At 44.8% G+C, this 24,250-nt stretch overlaps 1 protein-coding gene across 3 annotated transcripts in view; it reads right to left on the bottom strand.

Annotated features, from left to right (window-relative positions):
• The window catches only part of MDGA1 (MAM domain containing glycosylphosphatidylinositol anchor 1), a 1,057,897-nt gene that overhangs the window by 301,801 nt on the left and 731,846 nt on the right, over positions 1–24,250 (bottom strand). For all 3 annotated transcript variants that reach the window (XM_085610244.1, XM_085610245.1, XM_085610246.1), the window contains exon 11: positions 8,294–8,471. In XM_085610244.1, coding sequence (XP_085466370.1) covers positions 8,294–8,471 — 178 coding nt within the window. The remainder of the gene's footprint in view (positions 1–8,293; positions 8,472–24,250) is intronic.

Below are 24,250 nucleotides of genomic sequence, written 5' to 3'. Positions count from 1 at the left end.
GCCATGTTAAGACCAGGTTTACCCTGGTCTTAATTTTGGAGCTGCCTCCTATTTATGCCACCCTTGTAAATAGGGATGTGAGGGGTCCACCGCACACTAATTATAACTCCTTTGTACTACAAAACTATTTTTCTTGCTTGTGTAGAGCCTGCGGCACCCTTGCTACGCCGCTGGTCAAACACAAATTGCGCTGCAGCAATGAAAGAGTTAACAAGCTTCTTTTTTTAAGTCCTTTAAGGGTACTTTTTAAGCACATATACTAATAAAACTATTCTTAATTAGAATAGGAAAGACATCGTCCAGCCAATAAAGGAGGTTTTGTTGTGTAGTTCTCCCTATCGCAGTGTGTGACATTTTGTATGGCCCTAAATAGCTGCTGTGTGCTAGACCTGCACCATGTTTGTAAACTCTGCAGTGACTATGTATGTCAGGTACTTATTGCCAATTATTACACATAACACCAGAGTACCTGTCAGAGAGAAGGCATGTCTACTGAATGAATTCCACAGCTTGTTTCGTTCTTATTTCAGTAACCTGTGAACACTTCATTATTGCGCATGGTTGGAAAAATAATGCAGGAGTTCCAAGGCCAGACTTATTGGTTTTGCCAGGTCTTGTGGCTGTTTTGCATTCTGGGATTTATAGTCCTGTTCCCCTCATAATGAAACCAGGACTACAGGCCCTAGAAGGCAGAGCAGAAAAATGTATTGAATCAGTTGTTCAGGCTTGGATTCTAGAAACGGAGGCGCTATGGGACATATGTATGAAAGTTCGAAATAGCTAGTTCCTAATTGCGATTTCCTGCTAATCGAAAGTAGGAAATCGCTATTTCAATTGTATGAAACTCTTCTGAGTTTCAATTGCGATTCCTAGTGGGTCGCAAATAGACCTACCTCATGAATATTCATGAGGTAGGTCTCAGTTTGGGCCCACTGCGAATCACTAAAATCCCAGGGATGGTGGCCTGCTAGGGTCAGCTGTTCTGCAGTAGACTGCCAGATAGGAAGCCCTGGGCAGACATTCAGGGGTGTGAACCTAAACGAAGGGCCCCCTTGCAGAATGTGGCAGAACGCAGAGCCTCCTATTTCTCACAAATATTCATAGGCCTTAGGCTGAGGGGGAGCCCCTGATGTGTGCCCCGCCGCCCCCCCCCCCCCCCCCCAGGGGCTGATGCTGCAGCATTGAGGGCAGAACTACAAAGAGAGACTTCACAAGAATTTCACTTCAAGAAGAACACTGCACTTAAGTTATTGATTAATCACATGCCATACGAGAACTAACAAAACATATTTTTTACCTATTAACTGGAGTAGGGAGCTTGTCATCTTGCATTAGGAATGATGAATCTGCGGCAGTGTTTAAACAGACACGCAAGGAAGGAACCAACCGCCTGGGGATGCAGAATTCATGAATAATAAAACTGCGGCGGGACATGGGCTCTGCTCCCTGTTTTATCGGAGACTGTCAAAGTTCCAGGAGTCTGTGGCCACTCAAGTGTCTGAGAAACAAGAGTTAAAAGGGTACACACACTCCTCGGTGATATCAAGGAGGACATGGCTGGGGCCAAGGAAGCAACCAAGGTGCAGACAATTATAAATTGACTGCAGAAAAAAAACAGACCAGAAGAAAGCAATCTGTCCTTGTGTCGACTATCCACATAAAACAAATATTGGCAAATTCAACAGATTCGACTGTTGACATTGCCAGTGTTTTATTTGCTTTGGCAGGTTCCATGGAATAAACCATTCCAATATGGCCGCCACTGACTGCAGACACATGCGCATGCAGGAAGCACCACTGATTGCTTTTTTATGGCAAAAACCATTCCAAGTTGTCAGCCAGTGCAGTGCATTTTTTGTCATAAATTTGAACAAAACATTCAAATTTGGCTTCCCATATTTCTGCACGTGTGCAAGAATGTACACACAGGATAGCCATTTTACTATTTTTTGTCAGAAAAAGTAACCAAAAATATTCCACATTGCCACATACGCATACACGAATCATCATCTTGGAGTTATTGTTGGCAAACCCTAGCACTGGCTCACTGTTCCAAGATGGTTCATGGTTATTTTCTAGATATAACATTATAAAGCATGTGATGGCATGCGCTTCAAGACAAACTAATGGTCACTCAATCAATCAATTTCAATGTGTTTTATTTTTAAAATACAGATCCAGAAAGGGATCCACTTTACAGAGATTACAGATTACTTAATCAATATACAGCTAAAATGCTTAAAAAAAAGGTTGACATTTTAAAACACATCATTTCATTCAGTGGGTTAAACAAAAGTTGCATGGCATCTTTCGCTGAGTGCACTCCACATTTTAAAAACAATGGTTTCAGCAAACATCAACGGTTATTATACAATGAGGGGTGCACAAAGAAGACATGCTTTAAAGTTTGTAACAAAACCCTGCAGAGATTACAAAATCTGAGCTCCGGAGCCACGCCCTACCATGCACCTTTAATAATATTTAACAGCAGAATGTTCAATCGAAACAATGGGACAAACGTTGAGTTCCCCTTTAAATATCGCTGGGGATAAACCCCGGTGCATGTAGCAACAATTAACTCCACCTTTCTTTTTCCCCTACAAGCAAGCATATCTAAATCCCTTGAAGCTATGTCTTAGAAAGATCTTAAGTGCTGAGCGAGACATTGCCACAAGCTCACCCCTATTCAAATTAAAGTGCTGTCGTTCTTTATTAAAATTCCTAATATTGTAGCTAGTAGACCTACATTGGTCAAATTCTTCTGAACAAAGTTAGCTTCAAAAGGGATTCTTGTTACTAAGCAAAAGCCTGTGGCCCCAACGAAGGACGTCAGCTGGCCCCTTACCATAGATTCTCGGGAGTCACAATTCTAAGCGTAAGGCTTCAACCGGTGCAAGGGTAATTACGTTACAGATTTTACAAAGAAAGCTCCAAAATTTCACATCCATTATTTCAATTGCATATAGTAAAGTTGAGGGGATTTTTACATTATACACGGACAGCAAACGGATAAAGCATCTGTGGTCTATAGCCCTATAAAGTTTTAGAAATTTTTAATATATGCCATCATTTTTCTACATAAATGAAATATTGGTATTTTCACAGAAAGATTGGGGGAGAAACGTTTGCCCACATACGGATATGAATTAAGACATTCCAAGTCCTCAGTATCTAATCACCACTTATAATTTTTCAATTTTCTTCCCTACTTAGCACAAAAGACTCACTTTACTCTTATTAATATTAGTTTTTAAATAATGGCTATCAGTGAAGTTCTGCAGGCAATCGAAACGACTCAGAAGTGTCCGAGCAGTTAGGTCCAAAATCACTATATCGTCCGCATAGAGCAATGAGGCTAATTTACGGTGACCTAACTTCGGGGCATCAAACACATGGAGGGAAAATAATAAAGGGGCTAACAGACAGCCCAGATGAAGACTGTTGTCTGTCAGTATTTTATGAGATAAACCACAGTCCCTCGCTGAAAGTACATGGCACCAGGTAACCGAATAAAGTGCAATAATAAGATTAAGCAGACAATCAAGAATTTTTTAATTCCTAAGCTTTCACCAGAGAGTAGGGCAATCTACATGGTCTAAGGTCATGGAGAAATCAATAAGAATGGCGGGAACCGGCATATTACGTCACATCGCATATTTGTAATACTATCTAAGGTAGAACTGTTAGGTTTGAAACCAGCCTGCTCCAACGGAATATGGTTATAAGCATTCGCACAATCCTGGAGATGATCTAGAAGGGTCTTAGCAAAAAAGTCTGTATCGGGTCAAGGAGTGATAATTTGGTAGTAATCATTAGGAAGGGCAGCAAAGCCCTTCTTATGTAGCGGTAAGATGATACAGACCCGCCAGGACGATGGAACTGAATTAAATCGATAACAATAATGAAAAAGGGCAGCCAAATAATCTGACCCAAGGTCCTCTTCCAATTTAATACCAGTTTACAGAACTTCATCCGGTCCACTAACAGCTGAGGGTCTTGCATGTTGTATAATCTTTTTAATCTGGGTGCGCGAGGGACCTACTAAATCGCCCCCTTCAGAGGGGATAACCGGCAAGGGAAGTAGAACCTCATCAATGGATGGTTAGCAGAGTAAAGATTCGAAATATGCTAGGACCACTCACTGTTTCGGATTGGACTAATTTTGGGGCCAATACCACTCATAATAGAGGTGTTAATTGTATGCTAGAACCTTCTGGAACCATTATTTACGGCAGCTTCCCGCAGTTCTACCTAGATCTTGTCAGACTGTTGTTTCTTTATCGTCTTCATCCATTTTGTTTGCCTTCTTTTAAGTAGTTTTATAATTTTCGTTCCTATCCATGAGAAAGCTAAGAATTGCCGGCTTTGCAGTTTATTAATTTGTTAAGACTAAATTCCTTATGGGCAATTTCTAAGGATTCATTATTTACCCAAGGTGCCCCTTGAGGGAGAAAGTTTTCTGCCACAAAGACATGTACATCCTTCTCAAAGGAAGCCACAGAGATGAAATCCATATTAGTGTCAAGTTGTGAAGTGTTTATTATCAATTTTTTATTCCCTTGTACTTTCCCATTTGCTACATTAAGGAGCATTGTATCGCCCTTAAAATCCCAGGGCGAGGACTGTTATGAGATATTACTTTATGGTCGCTCCACGGAGAGTCCACTATCTCTAGGTGACTTAGCAAACTGAACACGTGAAAAGTAGTAAGACTGTAATCGATTAAAGAGGTCTTCTTACCACTCCTGTATGTGAAATGGGAAGGGATATCATTGGACAATCTTCCATTTACGACTATATAATCATTATCCCTAAATGCACTTAAGAGAAGCTTACCTCTCTTATCAGCTCTACAGGATGGGGGAAGAAGGGAACTTGGGGCCATATCAGCAACGGCCAGCGATAATTATCGCTGGCTGTCTCTGCTTTTTATCGCCCTGGTAGCGCGTTATCATCAACGCACTGCTCCAGGGCGATAAAAATTCCAGAGATACCGATGTTATCGCCGTTTTGCTGGGAACATCGCTGGTTTCCCAGAAATGTTCCCTGCAAAAGGGCGATGACCTTGCTGATACGACCCTGTGGTCGTATCAGCATAATCCACCCCCAATGTTAGGGGTGGCTTAGTCAGGATTTTAGCAGACGTTAGTTTTTGGAGAAAACAGCAGTTTTCTCAAAAAACTAACATCTGCTAAAATGCAAGGGCATCCTTGCTGATAGTGCAAAGACGCGTTATTGCTCTCCTGACATGTAGTGTATGTCAGGAACGCCCACTTTGCATCTCATTAGAGATACAAAGGTAGGCGCAGTGTTAAAGGGTGCTAACATGCGAATAGGCATGTTAGCACCCTCTTGCTGATAGGGCGTTGGTTTTATCTCCGCTTTTCTGGCTTTTAAAGCCAGAAAAGCGGAGATAAAGCCCTTGATGATATGCCCCTTGGTGTGTTTAAGACTTCCTCCTGATCCCTATCTGCAAACAGGCTGACAGCATAATTAGATTGTAGCGTAAAGTCCCTCACAATTAACATATTTACCAATATTCTCTCCTTCCACAGTTTGAGAAATAAAATGGAAGAAAGAGCTGAGGAGAGAATCACAAGTAGGGCCGGTGGGAGATAAAGATGATCAAGGAAATACTGAACTGACTTCGAGCCCTGCAGGCCACTGCAACAAAATGATAAACACTGTCGAAGGTTTGAAACACGAATCAAGGATTTGTTGACCAAGTGTAAACTGTGCTAAGGAGAATAGCAATTCCTCCACTGGCCTGTCTTTCATTTTTTAGCCGGGCAACTGATAACATCATAATTTTCACAGTCAAAAGGCTTCTCACACCAGGTCTCTCGAAGACAGATAATATCTGTGCACAAATGAGCCACAGAACTAAGGGCCACATTTACAAGCCCATTGCACCGCCGGGGCGTCACTGTTTTGATGCACCGGCGGGGCATTGGGCCTGCCCATATTTACAGGGCCACGTAAAGTCACCCTGTGCGACTTTTCAGGGTCTTGTAAACATCGGCCCCTTTCACACATTTCTCTGCATTCCATGGGTGTTGCAGTGGGTGTTCCCATGCAACATCCATGGAACGTAACACATTACCAGATTTATAACGCTTTGTAAAGCGGGAAATGCGTCAGCATCCTACGACCCCCCAGGGGAGGCTTAGGAGGGGCACAACGAGGAGAAATACTTTTATTTCTCCTAGTTTTTTCCACTATGTATGCTGCATTCTGAGGCACACATAGAAAAAGGATAATGCCATTAATGATTGTTTTTGTGCATGAAGGAATACCTTCCTGCACAAAAACAGTCATTCATGCAACGCAGGCCCCCTTGCAAGATGACAGAGGGTGCCTGCGCTGGCGCATGGCAGCCAATTGTGCACCAGCTCAGGGCAAAGCACACGGATGCGTCGTATTGTTGTTAATATGATGCATCCATGTGCTTTAAAAATTAAGCGGCTCAGCGCCGCAAAATTGCTTGCAGCTCTCCATCATTTTTTTGTAAATGAGACGCTAAGCTTCTGAGCTCTGCTGGAGCAGTCCGCTAAATTCCAGGACAAAACTTTGAAGCCCTCGGTAAAATAACTTAGACTGTTTGCGGTTATTTATATAGTTGCAATTGAGTGCCTTATCTAGCCAGTTCCATTTAGACAACTCATTCTTAGTGCAATCACCAGAAGCAACATTACCAGAACCCTGGAAGGAACAATTCTCCCTTTTTGGCCAACTGTAATATAAGTTGATTTTGCGTTATTTATTAAAACCTCCATATGGGCCTCGCCGTTTTCCAGAGGAGCCCCAAGCTCTTTACCCTTAATTATATTGAGACAAATGTCGGTTTTGACTGCGGTTGATCAAACTTTGTCAACGCTTTTGTTTTTCAAAAACAAACTTCCAAAGTGGGAATTTGTTGTTGAAAAGCAAATAACTAATCACCCGCACACCCAGTGCAACTTCCTTTCTCTCATGTCCCCTCCTCCGCTGGACCGATGGAGGAAGCTTTCAATCGGAGGCTCTGCCGACAGAAAACTGGTGGTCCTCCCAACCCTAAATTTGCCAGGAAGTACCCTGTTCACCAAACTCTAAATCTACACCTAAGTGTATACCTTCCAGGCTAGCTGAATCAACGCAAGAACAGCAAGAAGAAATGGGGTGCGGGGCACTCCTGTCGGGTAACTCCCGTCCTCCATCTTGGAAACGCATTCTTGCACTATGATAAATGTTTGGAAACATTTACGGATTACCCTATGTTAGGCATACCAAAGTATTTGATCATATTCAATGTTCGTCAAGAGTTACATCAGCATAACCTCCGCCTTACCTATCATTCGTACCTGGAACATTTGATAGATTCCTTTTAATTAGGTTTAGACTGGGAAATATCCATAGATTAACATCTTTCCCGAAAATGAACGACTGGTCGCGCAAACTAATACCGTGTCCTTGCGATAAGATCTCGGACCAGTCGACTATGCATTTAGTTTTATTTTGTAAATTTTATACGGAGCCAAGGAAAGTTTAGATTATACCATTTTTAAAGGGTTTAGGGCTTAGGCAGTGCCGCCAGGCCATGCTCTTACCCCAGCTACTGGAAAATGAGCATGTAGCGTGGAGATTAACAAAGTTCTTTAAAAAGGTGCTACAAATCAGGAAATCTATTATTATGAATTTGTAAATCTTGTACTATGTTTTTAACTGAGTATGATATCTGTCTCTGTTTTTTGTATGTATAATCTTGGAAATATTATCAATTGAACCGTATTTTATCATAAATATGTGCTTTTATGACTGTATTGAAAAACAGCTGAATAAAGCTTATCTTGACCTTGACCTTAAACTCCGTGTCAAACGAGATAATATTTTCCTAAAGCTCTTTTGCTTTAAAATAAAGCATTTTGAAAATAAAGCAAAAATTTTATGTTTTTTATAAATCGCTATCTATAAATAAAGGTGTTCTTAACTTTGACTTCACTGTATTAAGCCACCACTGGTAATCCTAGACCAATGAGTCATAGAGTTGATGTGATGTCAAAATCTGAAAGTGTGCTAGTAAAACAACAACATTTTATTCTAAGTCTTAGCCAGTGCTGTTCTTTAAAGTTGTCGAAAGAGATTTAGATAAAAAATAATAAGGCTTCCTTCTTTCTGCAGACATTTTGGAAAGGGGTAACTCTATGGCATTTGCAGAGTAGCCCTCACTGACTTCACATGTAAACATCTCTCTTAGGTCCTAGCTGAGGTTAACCACAAAATCATAGGAGTGGGGGTATAATGTGGTGATACTCACGTTCTGTGTAGCGAATAATCCGTGAGGCCAAGTCCCCTAATCCGAAGCTGGTGACGGGCGTCAGGCAGACCTCGTAGCTCTGGGGTACCCGTAAGTCTGGCAGTAGGTATTCCAACAATCGCCCTTTCTCTACCCCGCGGGCAGGGAATGTCTTGCTGATGGTACTCCTGAGGTTAAGCTGCAATGAAAACCAACACACCTTGAGACCTCAGACACACGTACAGTGGATACTAAAACTATCCCAAAGCAACCAACACATCTTGAGACCTCAGACACACGTGCATTAGGTACTAAAATTCTTCCCGAAGCAACCAACACACCTTGGGACCTCAGACAGATGTACAGTGTATGCTAAAACTATCCCAAAGCAACCAACGCACCTTGAGACCTCAGACACACGCACAGTGGATACTAAAACTATCCCGAAGCAACCAACACACCTTGAGACCTCAGACAGATGTACAGTGGATGCTAAAACTATTCCAAAGCAACCAACGCAGCTTGAGACCTCAGACACACGTACAGGGGATACTAAAACTATCCCGAAGCAACCAACTCACCTTGAGACCTCAGACACACGTACAGTGTATATTAAAACTATTCAAAAGCAACCCCAACCAACACACCTTGAGACCTCAGACACACGTACAGTGTATATTAAAACTATTCCAAAGCAAACAACACATCTTGAGACCTCAGACACACATCCATTAGGTACTAAAATTCTTCCCAAAGTAACCAACACACCTTGAGACCTCAGACACACGTACAGTGGATATTAAAACTATTTCAAAGCAACCAACACACCTTGAGACCTCAGACACAAGTACAGTGGAATTTAAAACTCTCCGAAAGCAAATATCACACCTTGAGACCTCAGACGCACTTACAGTGGATATTAAAACTATCCCAAAGCAACCAACGCACCTTGAGACCTCAGACACACGTACAGGGGATACTAAAACTATTTCAAAGCAACCAACACACCTTGAGACCTCAGACACAAGTACAGTGGAATTTAAAACTCTCCGAAAGCAAACATCACACCTTGAGACCTCAGACGCACTTACAGTGGATATTAAAACTATCCCAAAGCAACCAACGCACCTTGAGACCTCAGACACACGTACAGGGGATACTAAAACCCTCTAAAAGCAACCAGCACACCTTGATACCTCAGACACATGTGAAGTGGATATTAAAACTATCCCAAAGCAACCAACGCATCTTAAGACCTCAGACGCACGTGCATTAGGAACTAAAATTCTTCCGAACGTAACCAACACACCTTGAGACCTCAGACACATCTACAGTGGATATTAAAACTATCTTAAAGCAACCAACGCACCTAAAGATCTCAGACACACGTGCAGTGGATACTAAAACTCTTCCCAAAGCAACCAATGCACCTTGAGACCCCAGACACACGTACAGTGGAATATAAAACTCTTCCCAAAGCAACCAATGCACCTTGAGATCTCAGACACACGTACAGTGAAAATGAAACTATCCCAAAGCAACCAACACACCTTGAGAACTCAGACACACGTACAGTAGATACTAAGACTCTTCCCAAAGCAACCAACACACCTTGAGAACTCAGACACACGTACACTGGAACTTTAAACCATCCCAAAGCAACCAACACACCTTGAGACCTCAGGCACACGTACAATGGATACTAAAACTATCCCAAAGAAACCAACACACCTTGAGACCTGAGACACTCGTACAGTAGATATTAAAACTATCCCAAAGCAATTAACACACCTTGAGACCTCAGACACACGTACAGGGGATACTAAAACTATCTCAAAGCAACCAGCACACCTTGAGAACTCAGACAGACGTACTGTGGATATTAAAACTATCCCGAAGCAACCAACACACCTTGAGATCTCAGACAGATGTACAGTGGATGCTAAAACTATCCCGAAGCAACCAATGCACCTTGAGACCTCAGACACACGTACAGTGGATATTAAAACTATTCCAAAGCAACCAACACACCTTGAGACCTCAGACACACGTACAGTGGATATTAAAACAATTCCAAAGCAACAAACACATCTTGAGACCTCAGACACACGTGCATTAGGTACTAAAATTCTTCCCAAAGCAAACAACGCACCTTGAGACCTCAGACACACGCACAGTGGATATTAAAACTATCCCAAAGCAACCAACACACCTTGAGATCTCAGACAGATGTACAGTGGATGCTAAAACTATCCCAAAGCAACCAACGCACCTTCAGACTTCAGACACACGTACAGGGGATAATACAACTATTCCGAAGCAACCAACACACCTTGGGACCTCAGACAGATGTACAGTGGATGCTAAAACTATCCCAAAGCAACCAACACACCTTGAGACCCGAGACACTCGTACAGGGGATACTAAAACTATCCCGAAGCAACCAACTCACCTTGAGACCTCAGACACACGTACAGTGTATATTAAAACTATTCAAAAGCAACCAACACACCTTGAGACCTCAGACACACGTACAGTGGATGCTAAAACTATCCCAAAGCAACCAACTCACCTTGAGACCTCAGACACACGTACAGTGTATATTAAAACTATTCAAAAGCAACCAACACACCTTGGGACCTCAGACAGATGTACAGTGGATGCTAAAACTATCCCAAAGCAACCAACACACCTTGAGACCTGAGACACTCGTACAGTAGATATTAAAACTATCCCAAAGTAATTAACACACCTTGAGACCTCAGACACACGTACAGGGGATACTAAAACTATCCCGAAGCAACCAACACACCTAGAGACCTCAGGCAGGTGTACAGTGGATGCTACAACTATCCCGAAGCAACCAACACACCTTTAGAGTTCAGACACACGTACAGGGGATATTAATACTATCTTAAAGCAACCAACACACCTTGAGACCTCAGACACAAGTACAATGGATACTAAAACTCTTCCCAAAGCAACCAACGCACCTTGAGACCTCAGACACACGTACAGGGGATACTAAAACCCTCTAAAAGCAACCAGCACACCTTGATACCTCAGACACATGTGAAGTGGATATTAAAACTATCCCAAAGCAACCAACGCATCTTAAGACCTCAGACGCACGTGCATTAGGTACTAAAATTCTTCCGAACGTAACCAACACACCTTGAGACCTCAGACACATCTACAGTGGATATTAAAACTATCTTAAAGCAACCAACGCACCTAAAGATCTCAGACACACGTGCAGTGGATACTAAAACTCTTCCCAAAGCAACCAATGCACCTTGAGACCCCAGACACACGTACAGTGGAATATAAAACTCTTCCCAAAGCAACCAATGCACCTTGAGATCTCAGACACACGTACAGTGAAAATGAAACTATCCCAAAGCAACCAACACACCTTGAGAACTCAGACACACGTACAGTAGATACTAAGACTCTTCCCAAAGCAACCAACACACCTTGAGAACTCAGACACACGTACAGGGGATACTAAAACCCTCTAAAAGCAACCAGCACACCTTGATACCTCAGACACATGTGAAGTGGATATTAAAACTATCCCAAAGCAACCAACGCATCTTAAGACCTCAGACGCACGTGCATTAGGAACTAAAATTCTTCCGAACGTAACCAACACACCTTGAGACCTCAGACACATCTACAGTGGATATTAAAACTATCTTAAAGCAACCAACGCACCTAAAGATCTCAGACACACGTGCAGTGGATACTAAAACTCTTCCCAAAACAACCAATGCACCTTGATATCTCAGAAACACGTACAGTGAAAATGAAACTATCCCAAAGCAACCAACACACCTTGAGAACTCAGACACACGTACAGTAGATACTAAGACTCTTCCCAAAGCAACCAACACACCTTGAGAACTCAGACACACGTACAGTAGATACTAAGACTCTTCCCAAAGCAACCAACACACCTTGAGAACTCAGACACACGTACACTGGAACTTTAAACCATCCCAAAGCAACCAACGCACCTTGAGACCTCAGGCACACGTACAATGGATACTAAAACTATTCCAAATCAACCAACCCACCTTGAGACCTCAGACGCATGTACAGTAGATATTAAAACTATCCCAAAGCAACCAACGCATCTTAAGACCTCGGACACAGGTACAGTGGATACTAAAACTCTCCGAAAGCAACCAACACACCTTGAGACCTCAGGCACACGTACGGTGGATACTAAAACTATCCCAAAGAAACCAACACACCTTGAGACCTGAGACACTCGTACAGTAGATATTAAAACTATCCCAAAGCAATTAACACACCTTGAGACCTCAGACACACGTACAGGGGATACTAAAACTATCTCAAAGCAACCAGCACACCTTGAGAACTCAGACAGACGTACTGTGGATATTAAAACTATCCCGAAGCAACCAACACACCTTGAGATCTCAGACAGATGTACAGTGGATGCTAAAACTATCCCGAAGCAACCAATGCACCTTGAGACCTCAGACACACGTACAGTGGATATTAAAACTATTCCAAAGCAACCAACACACCTTGAGACCTCAGACACACGTACAGTGGATATTAAAACAATTCCAAAGCAACAAACACATCTTGAGACCTCAGACACACGTGCATTAGGTACTAAAATTCTTCCCAAAGCAAACAACGCACCTTGAGACCTCAGACACACGCACAGTGGATATTAAAACTATCCCAAAGCAACCAACACACCTTGAGATCTCAGACAGATGTACAGTGGATGCTAAAACTATCCCAAAGCAACCAACGCACCTTCAGACTTCAGACACACGTACAGGGGATACTACAACTATTCCGAAGCAACCAACACACCTTGGGACCTCAGACAGATGTACAGTGGATGCTAAAACTATCCCAAAGCAACCAACACACCTTGAGACCCGAGACACGCGTACAGGGGATACTAAAACTATCCCGAAGCAACCAACTCACCTTGAGACCTCAGACACACGTACAGTGTATATTAAAACTATTCAAAAGCAACCAACACACCTTGGGACCTCAGACAGATGTACAGTGGATGCTAAAACTATCCCAAAGCAACCAACTCACCTTGAGACCTCAGACACACGTACAGTGTATATTAAAACTATTCAAGAGCAACCAACACACCTTGGGACCTCAGACAGATGTACAGTGGATGCTAAAACTATCCCAAAGCAACCAACACACCTTGAGACCTGAGACACTCGTACAGTAGATATTAAAACTATCCCAAAGCAATTAACACACCTTGAGACCTCAGACACACGTACAGGGGATACTAAAACTATCCCGAAGCAACCAACACACCTAGAGACCTCAGGCAGGTGTACAGTGGATGCTACAACTATCCCGAAGCAACCAACACACCTTTGGAGTTCAGACACACGTACAGGGGATATTAATACTATCTTAAAGCAACCAACACACCTTGAGACCTCAGACACAAGTACAATGGATACTAAAACTCTTCCCAAAGCAACCAACGCACCTTGAGACCTCAGACGCACTTACAGGGGATACTAAAACTATCCCGAAGCAACCAAAACACTTTGAGCCCTCAGACAGCTGTACAGTGGATATTAAAACTATCCCAAGGCAACCAACGCACCTTGAGAGTTCAGACACACGTACGTTGGATATTAAAACTATCTCAAAGCAACCAACACACCTTGAGACCTCGGACACAAGTACAGTGGATACTAAAACTATCCCAAAGCAACCAACATACCTTGAGACCTCAGGCAGATGTACAGTGGATGCTAAAACTATCCCGAAGAAACCAACACACCTTGAGAGTTCAGACACACGTATGTTGGATATTAAAACTCTTTCCAAAGGACAGTGACACACTAAGAGGCTTTACCACAATAATAAATACACCCTTCATGGATTTCATTCCACAGTTTGAGTAAATGTACAACTTTTGGGAGATTCGTAAAACATCTTCAGTAGGGTGCATGGAAATATGCACACTCCTCCTCCTCTGTACTGATATGGAGAGGTTATAGGATGTGCACATCACATATTTTCCTAGAAATATTTTACACCTTGAATAATAAATAAGATTCCAGTACATCACAACTCCCACTGCAGCCTTCTTTGGAGAGGCAACATTACACTTCTGCGAAGACGGATCATCAAATTAGAGGCTGCTTACTGCCCCCTAGCGAGACCTGCAGGCCATGAAAACACATTCTGGCAAAGCCAGCTCAACCTTTCATCCTTCTAAAGTTGATAATCTAAGCAGAGGTCAAAGTGGGTGGGATCAGAGGGTCAGGACGTACCCATTCTTTTTTTCGATATATGATAAAAAGTTCCCTTACTTTTTGTAAAAAGACAACCGTCCAGGGACGGTTAATTCTGATAGTTTAAATGCTTCAGCTGAAGTGTCATTCAGTGAGTTTCCTCTGCTATGAAACCAAAGTCGGGCAAACAGCAAAACAATCCTTCATACCAGGGTGCCTGCTTGCCTAAAAGAAATGCAAATGTGCAGAACCTGTTAAGTCTGTAAATGTAAAAGGTAATAAGCAACTGTAAAGGATGCTTGGGAGTCCGTATTCGCTTTAATCGATTGAATCACTCGATGCTTTGTGATGACGAAGATGTATTCTTTTTGAGTGGTAGAGCAAAGAGTTAACAACTGAGCTGTGGAGTGTGTGCTTTTACTTGTTTTTGTATTTATATAACGCTTACTACCACTGAGGAGGTGTTGAAGGGACAGTTATGTAAAACAAATGGCATTAGATACAATCTGGGTATTACATTTATATTTTGGAAGAACAATTGTATCTTAAACCTTTGTGCGCATTTTGTTGCAGTCTATCTTTTACTGCAAGTTTAAAATAATGACTTACATATTCACAGTTTTCTGTCACAGGCTGACCTTGTAGCACAAAACAAAACAAGTCACTCTTCTCCACTGCACCAACCAAGATTTAATTCTGTGGCTCTCTGATTACACACAGACCTCTACAGTGCATTAACTAATAGATGTTTCATAATGTACTACAGTGCATTTCCCACCAAGTAGCATCTTTTTTTATTTATGTTTTCATTTAAGCTGCATGTTATTTTATATGGAGCTACCTGATTGTGAATGACCAAAAACACGTACAGAATATTTTAAAAATTTCTTAACCACACCTTTGATCCGCCCCCACGCTCATTGCCCCTACCCCCATTACATGCAGCATCGCTATTCCTATATTTTTGTTATGCAGTTCGACCACTGATTCTAAGTATTGATAACGTGTGTAAAGCTACCACCTGACAATTATAGGACCCTCACTCAAGAGCGTGCAGTCTGACTTAATTTCACAAAAAATCGAATTTAATCGGAAAAAACGAACCCTTCAGGAAATGAAAGAGAACAGGATCCAACGAAAGTTCATTGCAATCGCTTCACTAGAAAAAAGACGGTTTTTCTAGAGACCCTCACCCACCAGGGTTTCCCGTAGGTGGCATGCTTCATCATTGGGGTTCCTCTCAATCGTCTACGGAATGAGGCGTGCTGCGACTTGCGAACTACGCAGGAGCACATTAGGTGTGCACGTCACATCATCCTAAAAATAGGATCAATTAGGAGTAGCAAACACAGGGCTGGGTAGTCCTGATGAAGAGAATTTAGGGGACAGCTCGAAACATGTTGACACACATACAGTACTTTGAAAACCAGACTCATTAAGGTCTGGTCTCTTCCTGGTATCAACCCCTGATTGTAACCATACCAGGTAGGGGCGGGAATAAAATAGTAGCTCACTAGTTAGGTATTTTTTATTCTTTCCCTTCCACTCCAGATCACTGAACCTCACATAGTCCTTAACGAAGTGCTCCTGCGTAGTTCGCAAGTCGCAGCACGCCTCAATCCGTAGAGAATTGAGAGGAACCCCAATGATGAAGCATGCCACCTAGGGGCAACCCTGGTGGGTGAGGGGTCTCTAGAAAAAGAGTCTTTTTTCTAGTGAAGCGATTGCAACGAACTTCCGTTGGATCCTGTTCTCTTTCATTTCCCGAAGGGTTAGGTTTTTTCGATTAAATTCCATTTTTGGTGAAAGTAGATACATTAAGGAGGGTAAACCTAACCGAAACCTCTACCTCCCCCTATGCTTTGGTTACATTCTGATTTAATGCCAAATGTAAAAACATCTTTCCCCCCTCTTTTCAGATTTAAAATATTTTTGAACTAGGATAAACAGTAGTTGCTGTTCTGTCCCGCCCTCTGCATTTGAAGTTCAGCAATGCAACTTTAGCACATCCCAAATGGCAGCTAACCTAACCCCGCTAACCCCATTACACCCTCCATCCCGATCCCTCATAACTCCCCTGTCAACTCACTTAATAGAAAACAAAATCCGCCAAAAGTCAGCTCATAGGCAATCCACAACCAATGATATAATCCAAAACTGGGACAGTACAAAAGGAAAAAAATAACAAATTCCAAAACAATTCCAGCAATCTTCAGGAAAGTACCCATGCCTCTCCAAGTTATCAGATAAAAGCCTTAACAGAAATATATAGTGGGGGAAGGAGTGTGCAATGTTTCCCAAAATTCACTCAGACCGGTGCGTCTACACCCACACACGGCCTGCATAACTGATGGGCCGTACACATTTCCTGATTTTATTTTTAATTAAAATGTATATTAATGATTTTAAAGCTTAGAAATATTGCTGTTTGAATTTTAGATTTTGGATTACAAATTTTGCTGCATCTATAGCGAGGGCCACTGGAATTATTTGTTATTGCGGCCACCGTGTTTTATGCATAATTATCAATTTGCCACATGATCCATTATCTCCTGCATGGTCTGCAAAAAAAGATTTTTTTCTCGCTGAAAAGGACAAAAAGGTACTAACAATTAGAGGTGCGTGGAGCTCAAAGAGTTTTACTCTGCCGAAATCCGTGGAGTTACACAAAAACTCTGCAAGATTCTGCGACATGGGAGGAGCCAAGATGGCGATCGGGACGGCAGCGTAGACTCCCGGCTCCGTGAACCTCCGCATCCCGCACGGATATCCTGTACGAGATCCTCAGCCTGTGCTACGCGGTTGTGTTTCTGAAGGAGAGTGGCACCCGATCGTGTGACTCCGAGGTCTCTGGCTGCGGTATCGCCGGAGAAATGTGCATTTGAACTTAGCGGCCCTTGCGGCCCTGGAGCCGGGACCTCGAGTGGACGCCGTGGCCGGGTGGAAGTTCGACAACAGCGGCCTGTGGTGACTGGGGGGAGTCGGTCCACCGGAGCGGTGCCAAATTTGACCTACATTTCGTCGTGGTCGTTTCCACTGTCAAGCGTAGCGGACCGAGTGCACGCCCGGGGGTGCAACTCTCAGATCCTCCGGTGACTGCCCCTGCCTTTGATGGTGAGCTGCCCTGACGCCGCCCGTATCTTGCCCTGATCCTTGCGGGCCGCTCCCGGTTTTTCGCGGGAGCTGGTCCGTGGTGGGGACGACTGTTGCCCGTGACCACGCAACGGATAACTTTTCGCCTGCCCCCGGAACCCGGTCCCCAGCGCCGTGGACCTCGAGGCGCTTGTCCCTGGGTCCCGGCCCCGGTGCGGGTCGGGCATACTTGGCGGCCATCTTGTTGCGATGAAGCCTACCATCCTGTCCGCTGTGTCGCAGCGGGTTTGTGAGTGTGTGACTTTTGGGAGTGTGGCGGAGCGATCGCAGAGAGCTGTGCTGGGGTACGGCGACCTCCTCGAGGCCCTTGGTGCTCTTCACTTCTCCTTGGTTCATGGTGTCGGGGTCTTGGGGAGTAAGCTCGACGGTGTGGTGTCAGCGTTGGGACAGTGGCGGCCCGCCTGTCCTCACGTACACAGGGACTACACACACGGCGCACAGGAGGACACGGTGGCGGCCACCCCCGAGGATAGTGCACAGCTGGACGCTCCGGACAGTATGCTACCGTGTGCTCGGCCAGCTGAGGGCCTGATCTGTCCCGGAGGCATTGGACCTGAGTGGGAGGTGGTGGCCTCGTCCCGTACATGGCCTCCGGCGACCCAGGGACAATTCCAGCAACAATTGTCAGCTTTGGCTGCTTCTGCTTTCCTGGACCTTGAGTGCTGTGCAGATCCTGGGGCAGCACTGGGAAGCCTGTCCCTCCATGCTGCGGACTGTGTTTGTGCTCAGAGACTTCCACCCCACCTGTGTGCGTCGCTTCTCGGTCGTTTTTGGACACTCCTCTACCTTGAAACATCGGTTATGGTGCTGGGTCGAGGGGTAGGCATGGGCAGAATTACAAAGAGTGGTCAGGGATAAGGCTGATCCTTCAGGGGTGGTCATCTAGTGGACGGGCGGGCTCAGGGGTTGCGTGCTCCCCTGGAATAGCTAATAGCATGATAGGTGCATAATGCTCCCCCTCTTTCTTTGATACGATCGATTTTGTGCTGCTTATTGTTCACTTTGGGGGATACTTACCGTGCGGGAGGGAGAAGCCGGGGGTATGTTTTGAAGGCCCTCCTCCAGTTTATTAATACTTTCTCTACCCCCCCGTCTGGTGGGGTTCTTTTCCTGCTTCTTTTTCCCTATTCTCCTATATTTCGGGTCTGGTTCCAGGGCGACAGGCACACTGCTGGGGGGGGGGGGCCGTACTCATCTGCAGAGGTGCAGGGTGGGGGGTTGGGGGAGGGGATTCTCTAGTCTTTCATCTCTTTTTCCATGGCCTCCTTTTTCTTCTCTGATTCTTCTTGTTTTTCCTTTTCTGGGATCAGTGTGATACGCCTCCTTTGTTATGACTCGTTGCCATTCCATGGGTGCCACAATTTCCGGGGTGTTCTCTGGGAGTTTGGGCGGGGGACTGCAGGCGCAACTGTTTATGATATTCTTCCCCATCCTGACGTTTTTGTGTCTGCGCCATTGATCCAATAGATTGCGGTATATTGCTTACATCTATTACTCTGCATACCTTTTATCGTTGTTGGGAAATTGTCTGGCACCTGATCCTTCTGTCTTGTTTCTATTATAAAATGAAAACCTTTTTTCTGTTGCCCTACCTGCCTTGTTCACAGTATTAGCATGAGGATTCTGCTCCCCGAAATGCTGCCTGTGTTTACATTTGATCGTTATTGCTCTGATTGCTTAGCGGCCGGCCCCGGGGGGTTGTAGGCCCGTATTTGTTCTTGATTGAAATGTCAATAAAGGTTTTCAAAAAAAAAAAAAAAAAAAAAGATTCTGCGACATGATGACACTGGCCTTAGCCCAGGGCGACACTGATATGCTCACTGCGACATGATGACACTGACGCTAGGCAAGAGGGCACTGATATGCTCACTGCGACATGATGACACTGACGCTAGGCTAGAAGACACTGATATGCTCACTGCGACATGATGACACTGACGCTAGGCTAGAAGACACTGATATGCTCACTGCGACATGATGACACTGACGCTAGGCTAGAGGACATTGATATGCTCACTGCGACATGATGACACTGACGCTAGGCTAGAAGACACTGATATGCTCACTGCGACATGATGACACTGACGCTAGGCTAGAAGACACTGATATGCTCACTGCGACATGATGACACTGACGCTAGGCTAGAAGACACTGATATGCTCACTGCGACATGATGACACTGACGCTAGGCTAGAAGACACTGATATGCTCACTGCGACATGATGACACTGACGCTAGGCTAGAAGACACTGATATGCTCACTGCGACATGATGACACTGACGCTAGGCTAGAGGACATTGATATGCTCACTGCGACATGATGACACTGACGCTAGGCTAGAAGACACTGATATGCTCACTGCGACATGATGACACTGACGCTAGGCTAGAAGACACTGATATGCTCACTGCGACATGATGACACTGACGCTAGGCTAGAAGACACTGATATGCTCACTGCGACATGATGACACTGACGCTAGGCTAGAAGACACTGATATGCTCACTGCGACATGATGACACTGACGCTAGGCTAGAGGACATTGATATGCTCACTGCGACATGATGACACTGACGCTAGGCTAGAAGACACTGATATGCTCACTGCGACATAGCGACACTGACGCTAGGCAAGAGGACACTGAGATGCTCATTGTGAGAATTTTGCGCCCCGGGCAACCTGCCCCTGTGGCCCCGCCCGTGCTACGCCACTGCGTGGAGGCACAGATGTGCTCACTGCAACAGGCAGACACTAGCACTTGAACAGGGAAACGCAGACGTGCACACTGGGACAGCGAGTCACTGACACTGGGCAGGGAGTCATCCTCACAGTCACTCGAGCAGAGACACCGATCGTTCACTTGGCCAGGGAGACAGGAACGCAGACAGGGTGCTCACTGGGGCAGTGAGACATTGACACACGATGGAAGTGGCCCTCAAGGGTCCCTGTTCACTCTCATGCAGGTTTGGGGACAGGTTGCGATACTTGGCTTTTATGGGGCGCCCCAGTCACTGTTTAAAGTCAACTTTCAACAGACAGCAAGCTGCAAGATCAGATACCCTACAGTGCCCTGAAGCCATGCAGATGTCTGCGCTGCGCCACACGAGAAAGGCGTGACATACATTCACATATCTCCCCTTAGACACACTGCGCTGAGCAAAGCATGCGTATTTCCTGCCCCCTGCAGCTGCGCAACCACAAATTAACATCTCGGGAATAATTCTGTACTTTTCGCCTGTGAATTATCCCAGTTGCATAAATATGTTTGGCTAAAAGGCATAAAGAATTTGGCATAAAACCAAAATATGCGTTTGGGAGCAGCCGCTGCACATCAAATGCATTTATGGCCACCATCCCTGCCAATGGGTTACTTCTGGCACAACATGTAAGGGGTGAATTGCATACAACGGGGCTGCTTTTAACTGTCTGGAGGCAACACTTTGTGTATGAATAGTTACTCGCTCTCCACGCTGGGCTGAATAACAATTGCTGGTCCCTTCAACTGATGGGTCTGGCCCCCCCCCAGCCTCGCCCTGGCAGAGGGTAAATAAACAACACCTACAATGTGAAAATGCTAATGCGCAAAAATAATAAAAAGAGGCATTATAACAGTTTGGAATATTGATCCGTTCTTTGCCTGTTAGGGCTCACGTAATACAAGACACCTGGGGCCGGATTCATACATTTTTTTTCTCCACTCTGGATGTGTTAGTAGTAGAGGAGCGTGCATTTTTGCCCTGCTGGACTCACTAAGGGCCACAAATACAAAAGGTTTTAGCGGTCGCAAATGGAGAATGGGCCGTTTGGGACCACTAAATAGCCTTTTGACATGTACTAACCCTATTTTGCAAGTTGGTAACCTATTACTGACTCGCAATATAGGGTTTGCGAGTCGGTATTAGGAAGGGGCGTGTCAAGGGCGTCCCTTCCTAATAGCGAGTTGCAGGGAGCTGTATGAGTGTTTGCAACCGGAATGGGGTCGCAAAACATTTGCAGTTTAGTGCCTATTTCAAGTAGGTGATAAGCCAGTCGCAAACGGGAAGCGGTCTCCAGAGGAGCCCTTCCCCTTTGTAAATGGTTAAGAAAAAGTTTTTTAAGAACAGGCAGTGGTAGTAGGACCAGTGGCTGCTTTTAAAAAATGAAACTGAAAGGTTTCATTTTTCTTTTTGAAACGCATCCCGTTTTCCTTTAAGGAAAATGGATTGCATATAAAAAACATTGCTGTATTTAAAAGCAAACACAGACATGGTGGTCTGCTGTCCCCAGCAGGCCACCATCCTTGTGTTTTTAGCGATTCTCAGTGGGTCGCTAATTGCGACCTACCTCATGAATATTTATGAGGTAGGTCAATTGCGACCCCATTAGGAATCACTAAATGTGTCTGAGACAAATTAGTACATCACATTTTACGACTTCCCAATTGAGAGTTGCAAAAACTCGCAATTAGGAACTTGCAAAATGAATCGGTCGTACATGTGGCCCTAAATTAATTTGTTTGTGTAGCAAATGTGTTGCACCGTTGCAACATGAACTGTGCACTCGCTGTTTTGCTGTGCACTATATGTGCGTTTGGATTGAGACCTGGTGATGTGGAAGCTACTGAACCAAGTGCGTCGCTTGACGTGCCAGGCTCCATTGGCCATCTGTGACTCCGCCTTCTGTGTGAGCCCCGCCCAGGCTGAGGACACCCACAAGTTTAGGCAGATATGTCCCCTGTCTATCCAGGAGTTTGGTTGTAGAATGAAAACCCATCATAAAACAAGCTCAAATGCTTGGGTGGAGAGAGGGTGAGGGCCTGCTGTTTTGGGCAGGGCCCTGTCCCTTCCTGAATGGCTCAAATACATCCTCAAAAAGCAGGGTTTCATAATCGAATATGGCCGGCCGAACCAATCTGTGCCAGTGGGTGCAGGTGGGGCCCACTGGCACTCAGTTTGAGAACAGCACTTATATTTTCCTCAACCGATTTTGGTCCAGAGCAAGTGGAAGAAAAACACAAAACGAGGAAAGAAGAAAAAAAACACGGAAAAAGTGTGAGAAGGGAAGAAGCAAAAATGAAAAAGAGCACTAAACAATAAGATAAAGGGACAGGGAGTGTTTGGTGGTTGAATAAAGAGGCATAAAGTGAAATCAAGAAAGCACAGCCTTGGGCATCTGCACCAGAACACTTTAGGCACTGGCACGTAATATTTTACAAATTAAGCACTGACAGTGCACAGTTCCCTTTTTAGGTCTCGACCTTGCTATCGCGTAAGCGATCGCAAAGCGAGACTATAGAAAGCGGGTTTGAAAAGTGCTCCCAAAAAGCAGATTGCCTGGCTAGCACGCGCACAATCACGCGCATCGTGCCGCTATGCAATCCGCCTTTTGGGAGCACTTCAAAGGGTCCGCTCCCCCGCCCCCAAGCGCGCGGGAGCACTTCAAAGGGACCGCTCCCCCGCCCCCAAGCGTGCGTGCGTCACGCTCCGCCGGGCTTGTTACTTTTGAATTTAAACACTGTGTTGTCGACTGCAGTAAGACATTCACTCTCTTCCGCTTCCTCTTAAATCCTCTTCATTATCTGGAGCCGCTCCCAAACTCTTCCTCACTCTGCCAATTCTGATCACGCCATCAGTATTACTACGTACTATTTTTACCACAAGTTGCTCAGCAGCTTCCGGTCACAGACGTCACTCGCAGCGGCAGCTGGCTGTCACTCGGAAGGGCTACCAGCACCCTCAGCTGCCTGTCAGCATTTACCTGAGAGCTCTGTGCAGCTTCCTCTGTTCTGTTAGCCAATTAAACAACTGTTTGCACTTGTATGGAACCCGCTTCAAAGCCACGGCCTCTTTCTTGCCTGCTTTACTCTCCATAGGCGCTTGGGCACTGCGCCCTCCAACAGCTGTGTTTTAAATAGCGCCGTGTCAACAGTGTGAGGAGACGGGCTTCCACCCCTGCGGAGAGAGATGCAGGCCCAAAGTCCAGCACACAAAACACTTAACACACGGGGCGCTTTCATCTGGCTGAACACTACAGGGCAGAAGTGATGAAACATTAGAAGATCGGAGATGGGACCTCCAGTGCAAAAGGGAGCACACAACAGATGATAAAGGACGGCCCCTACTACAAACAGCGACGCCTTCTCCTCCATCTCTACCTGTTGTAATAGTAACATTCTGTCATGATGGCATCAATGGGGTGGAGGGATTCTGACAGCTTTAGCATGCTATTTTTTGCTGCAGTTTTATATAGCGCAAACTCAACCCGAAGAGTTTGGAGCGCTTTACATGAGCAACAGTTACGTTTCACAAGGATACATTCATTTTTGAATAGGCGCAGGGAGATTAAGTGATTTGCCCAAAATCACAGGACGTTAAGCCTTCCCCCGATATTGGAACCTTCCCCATGTCCAATGTCGGCAGCTCTGACCGTTAAGTCACATGCTGCTTCCGCTACTCGTATGTCAATTTTTGTTTCTAGCTCAAAAGGATGTAAGTCACGTAAAACGCAGCGACACGCGTTGATGCGCTGTGGAAACCCCTTCGCAAATGTTTACTAGTCACACCTTTC

Source organism: Triturus cristatus, chromosome 6, assembly GCF_964204655.1.
Source record: "Triturus cristatus chromosome 6, aTriCri1.1, whole genome shotgun sequence".
Taxonomy (NCBI): domain Eukaryota; kingdom Metazoa; phylum Chordata; class Amphibia; order Caudata; family Salamandridae; genus Triturus; species Triturus cristatus.
This window is presented reverse-complemented; position numbering and strand designations above follow the sequence as displayed.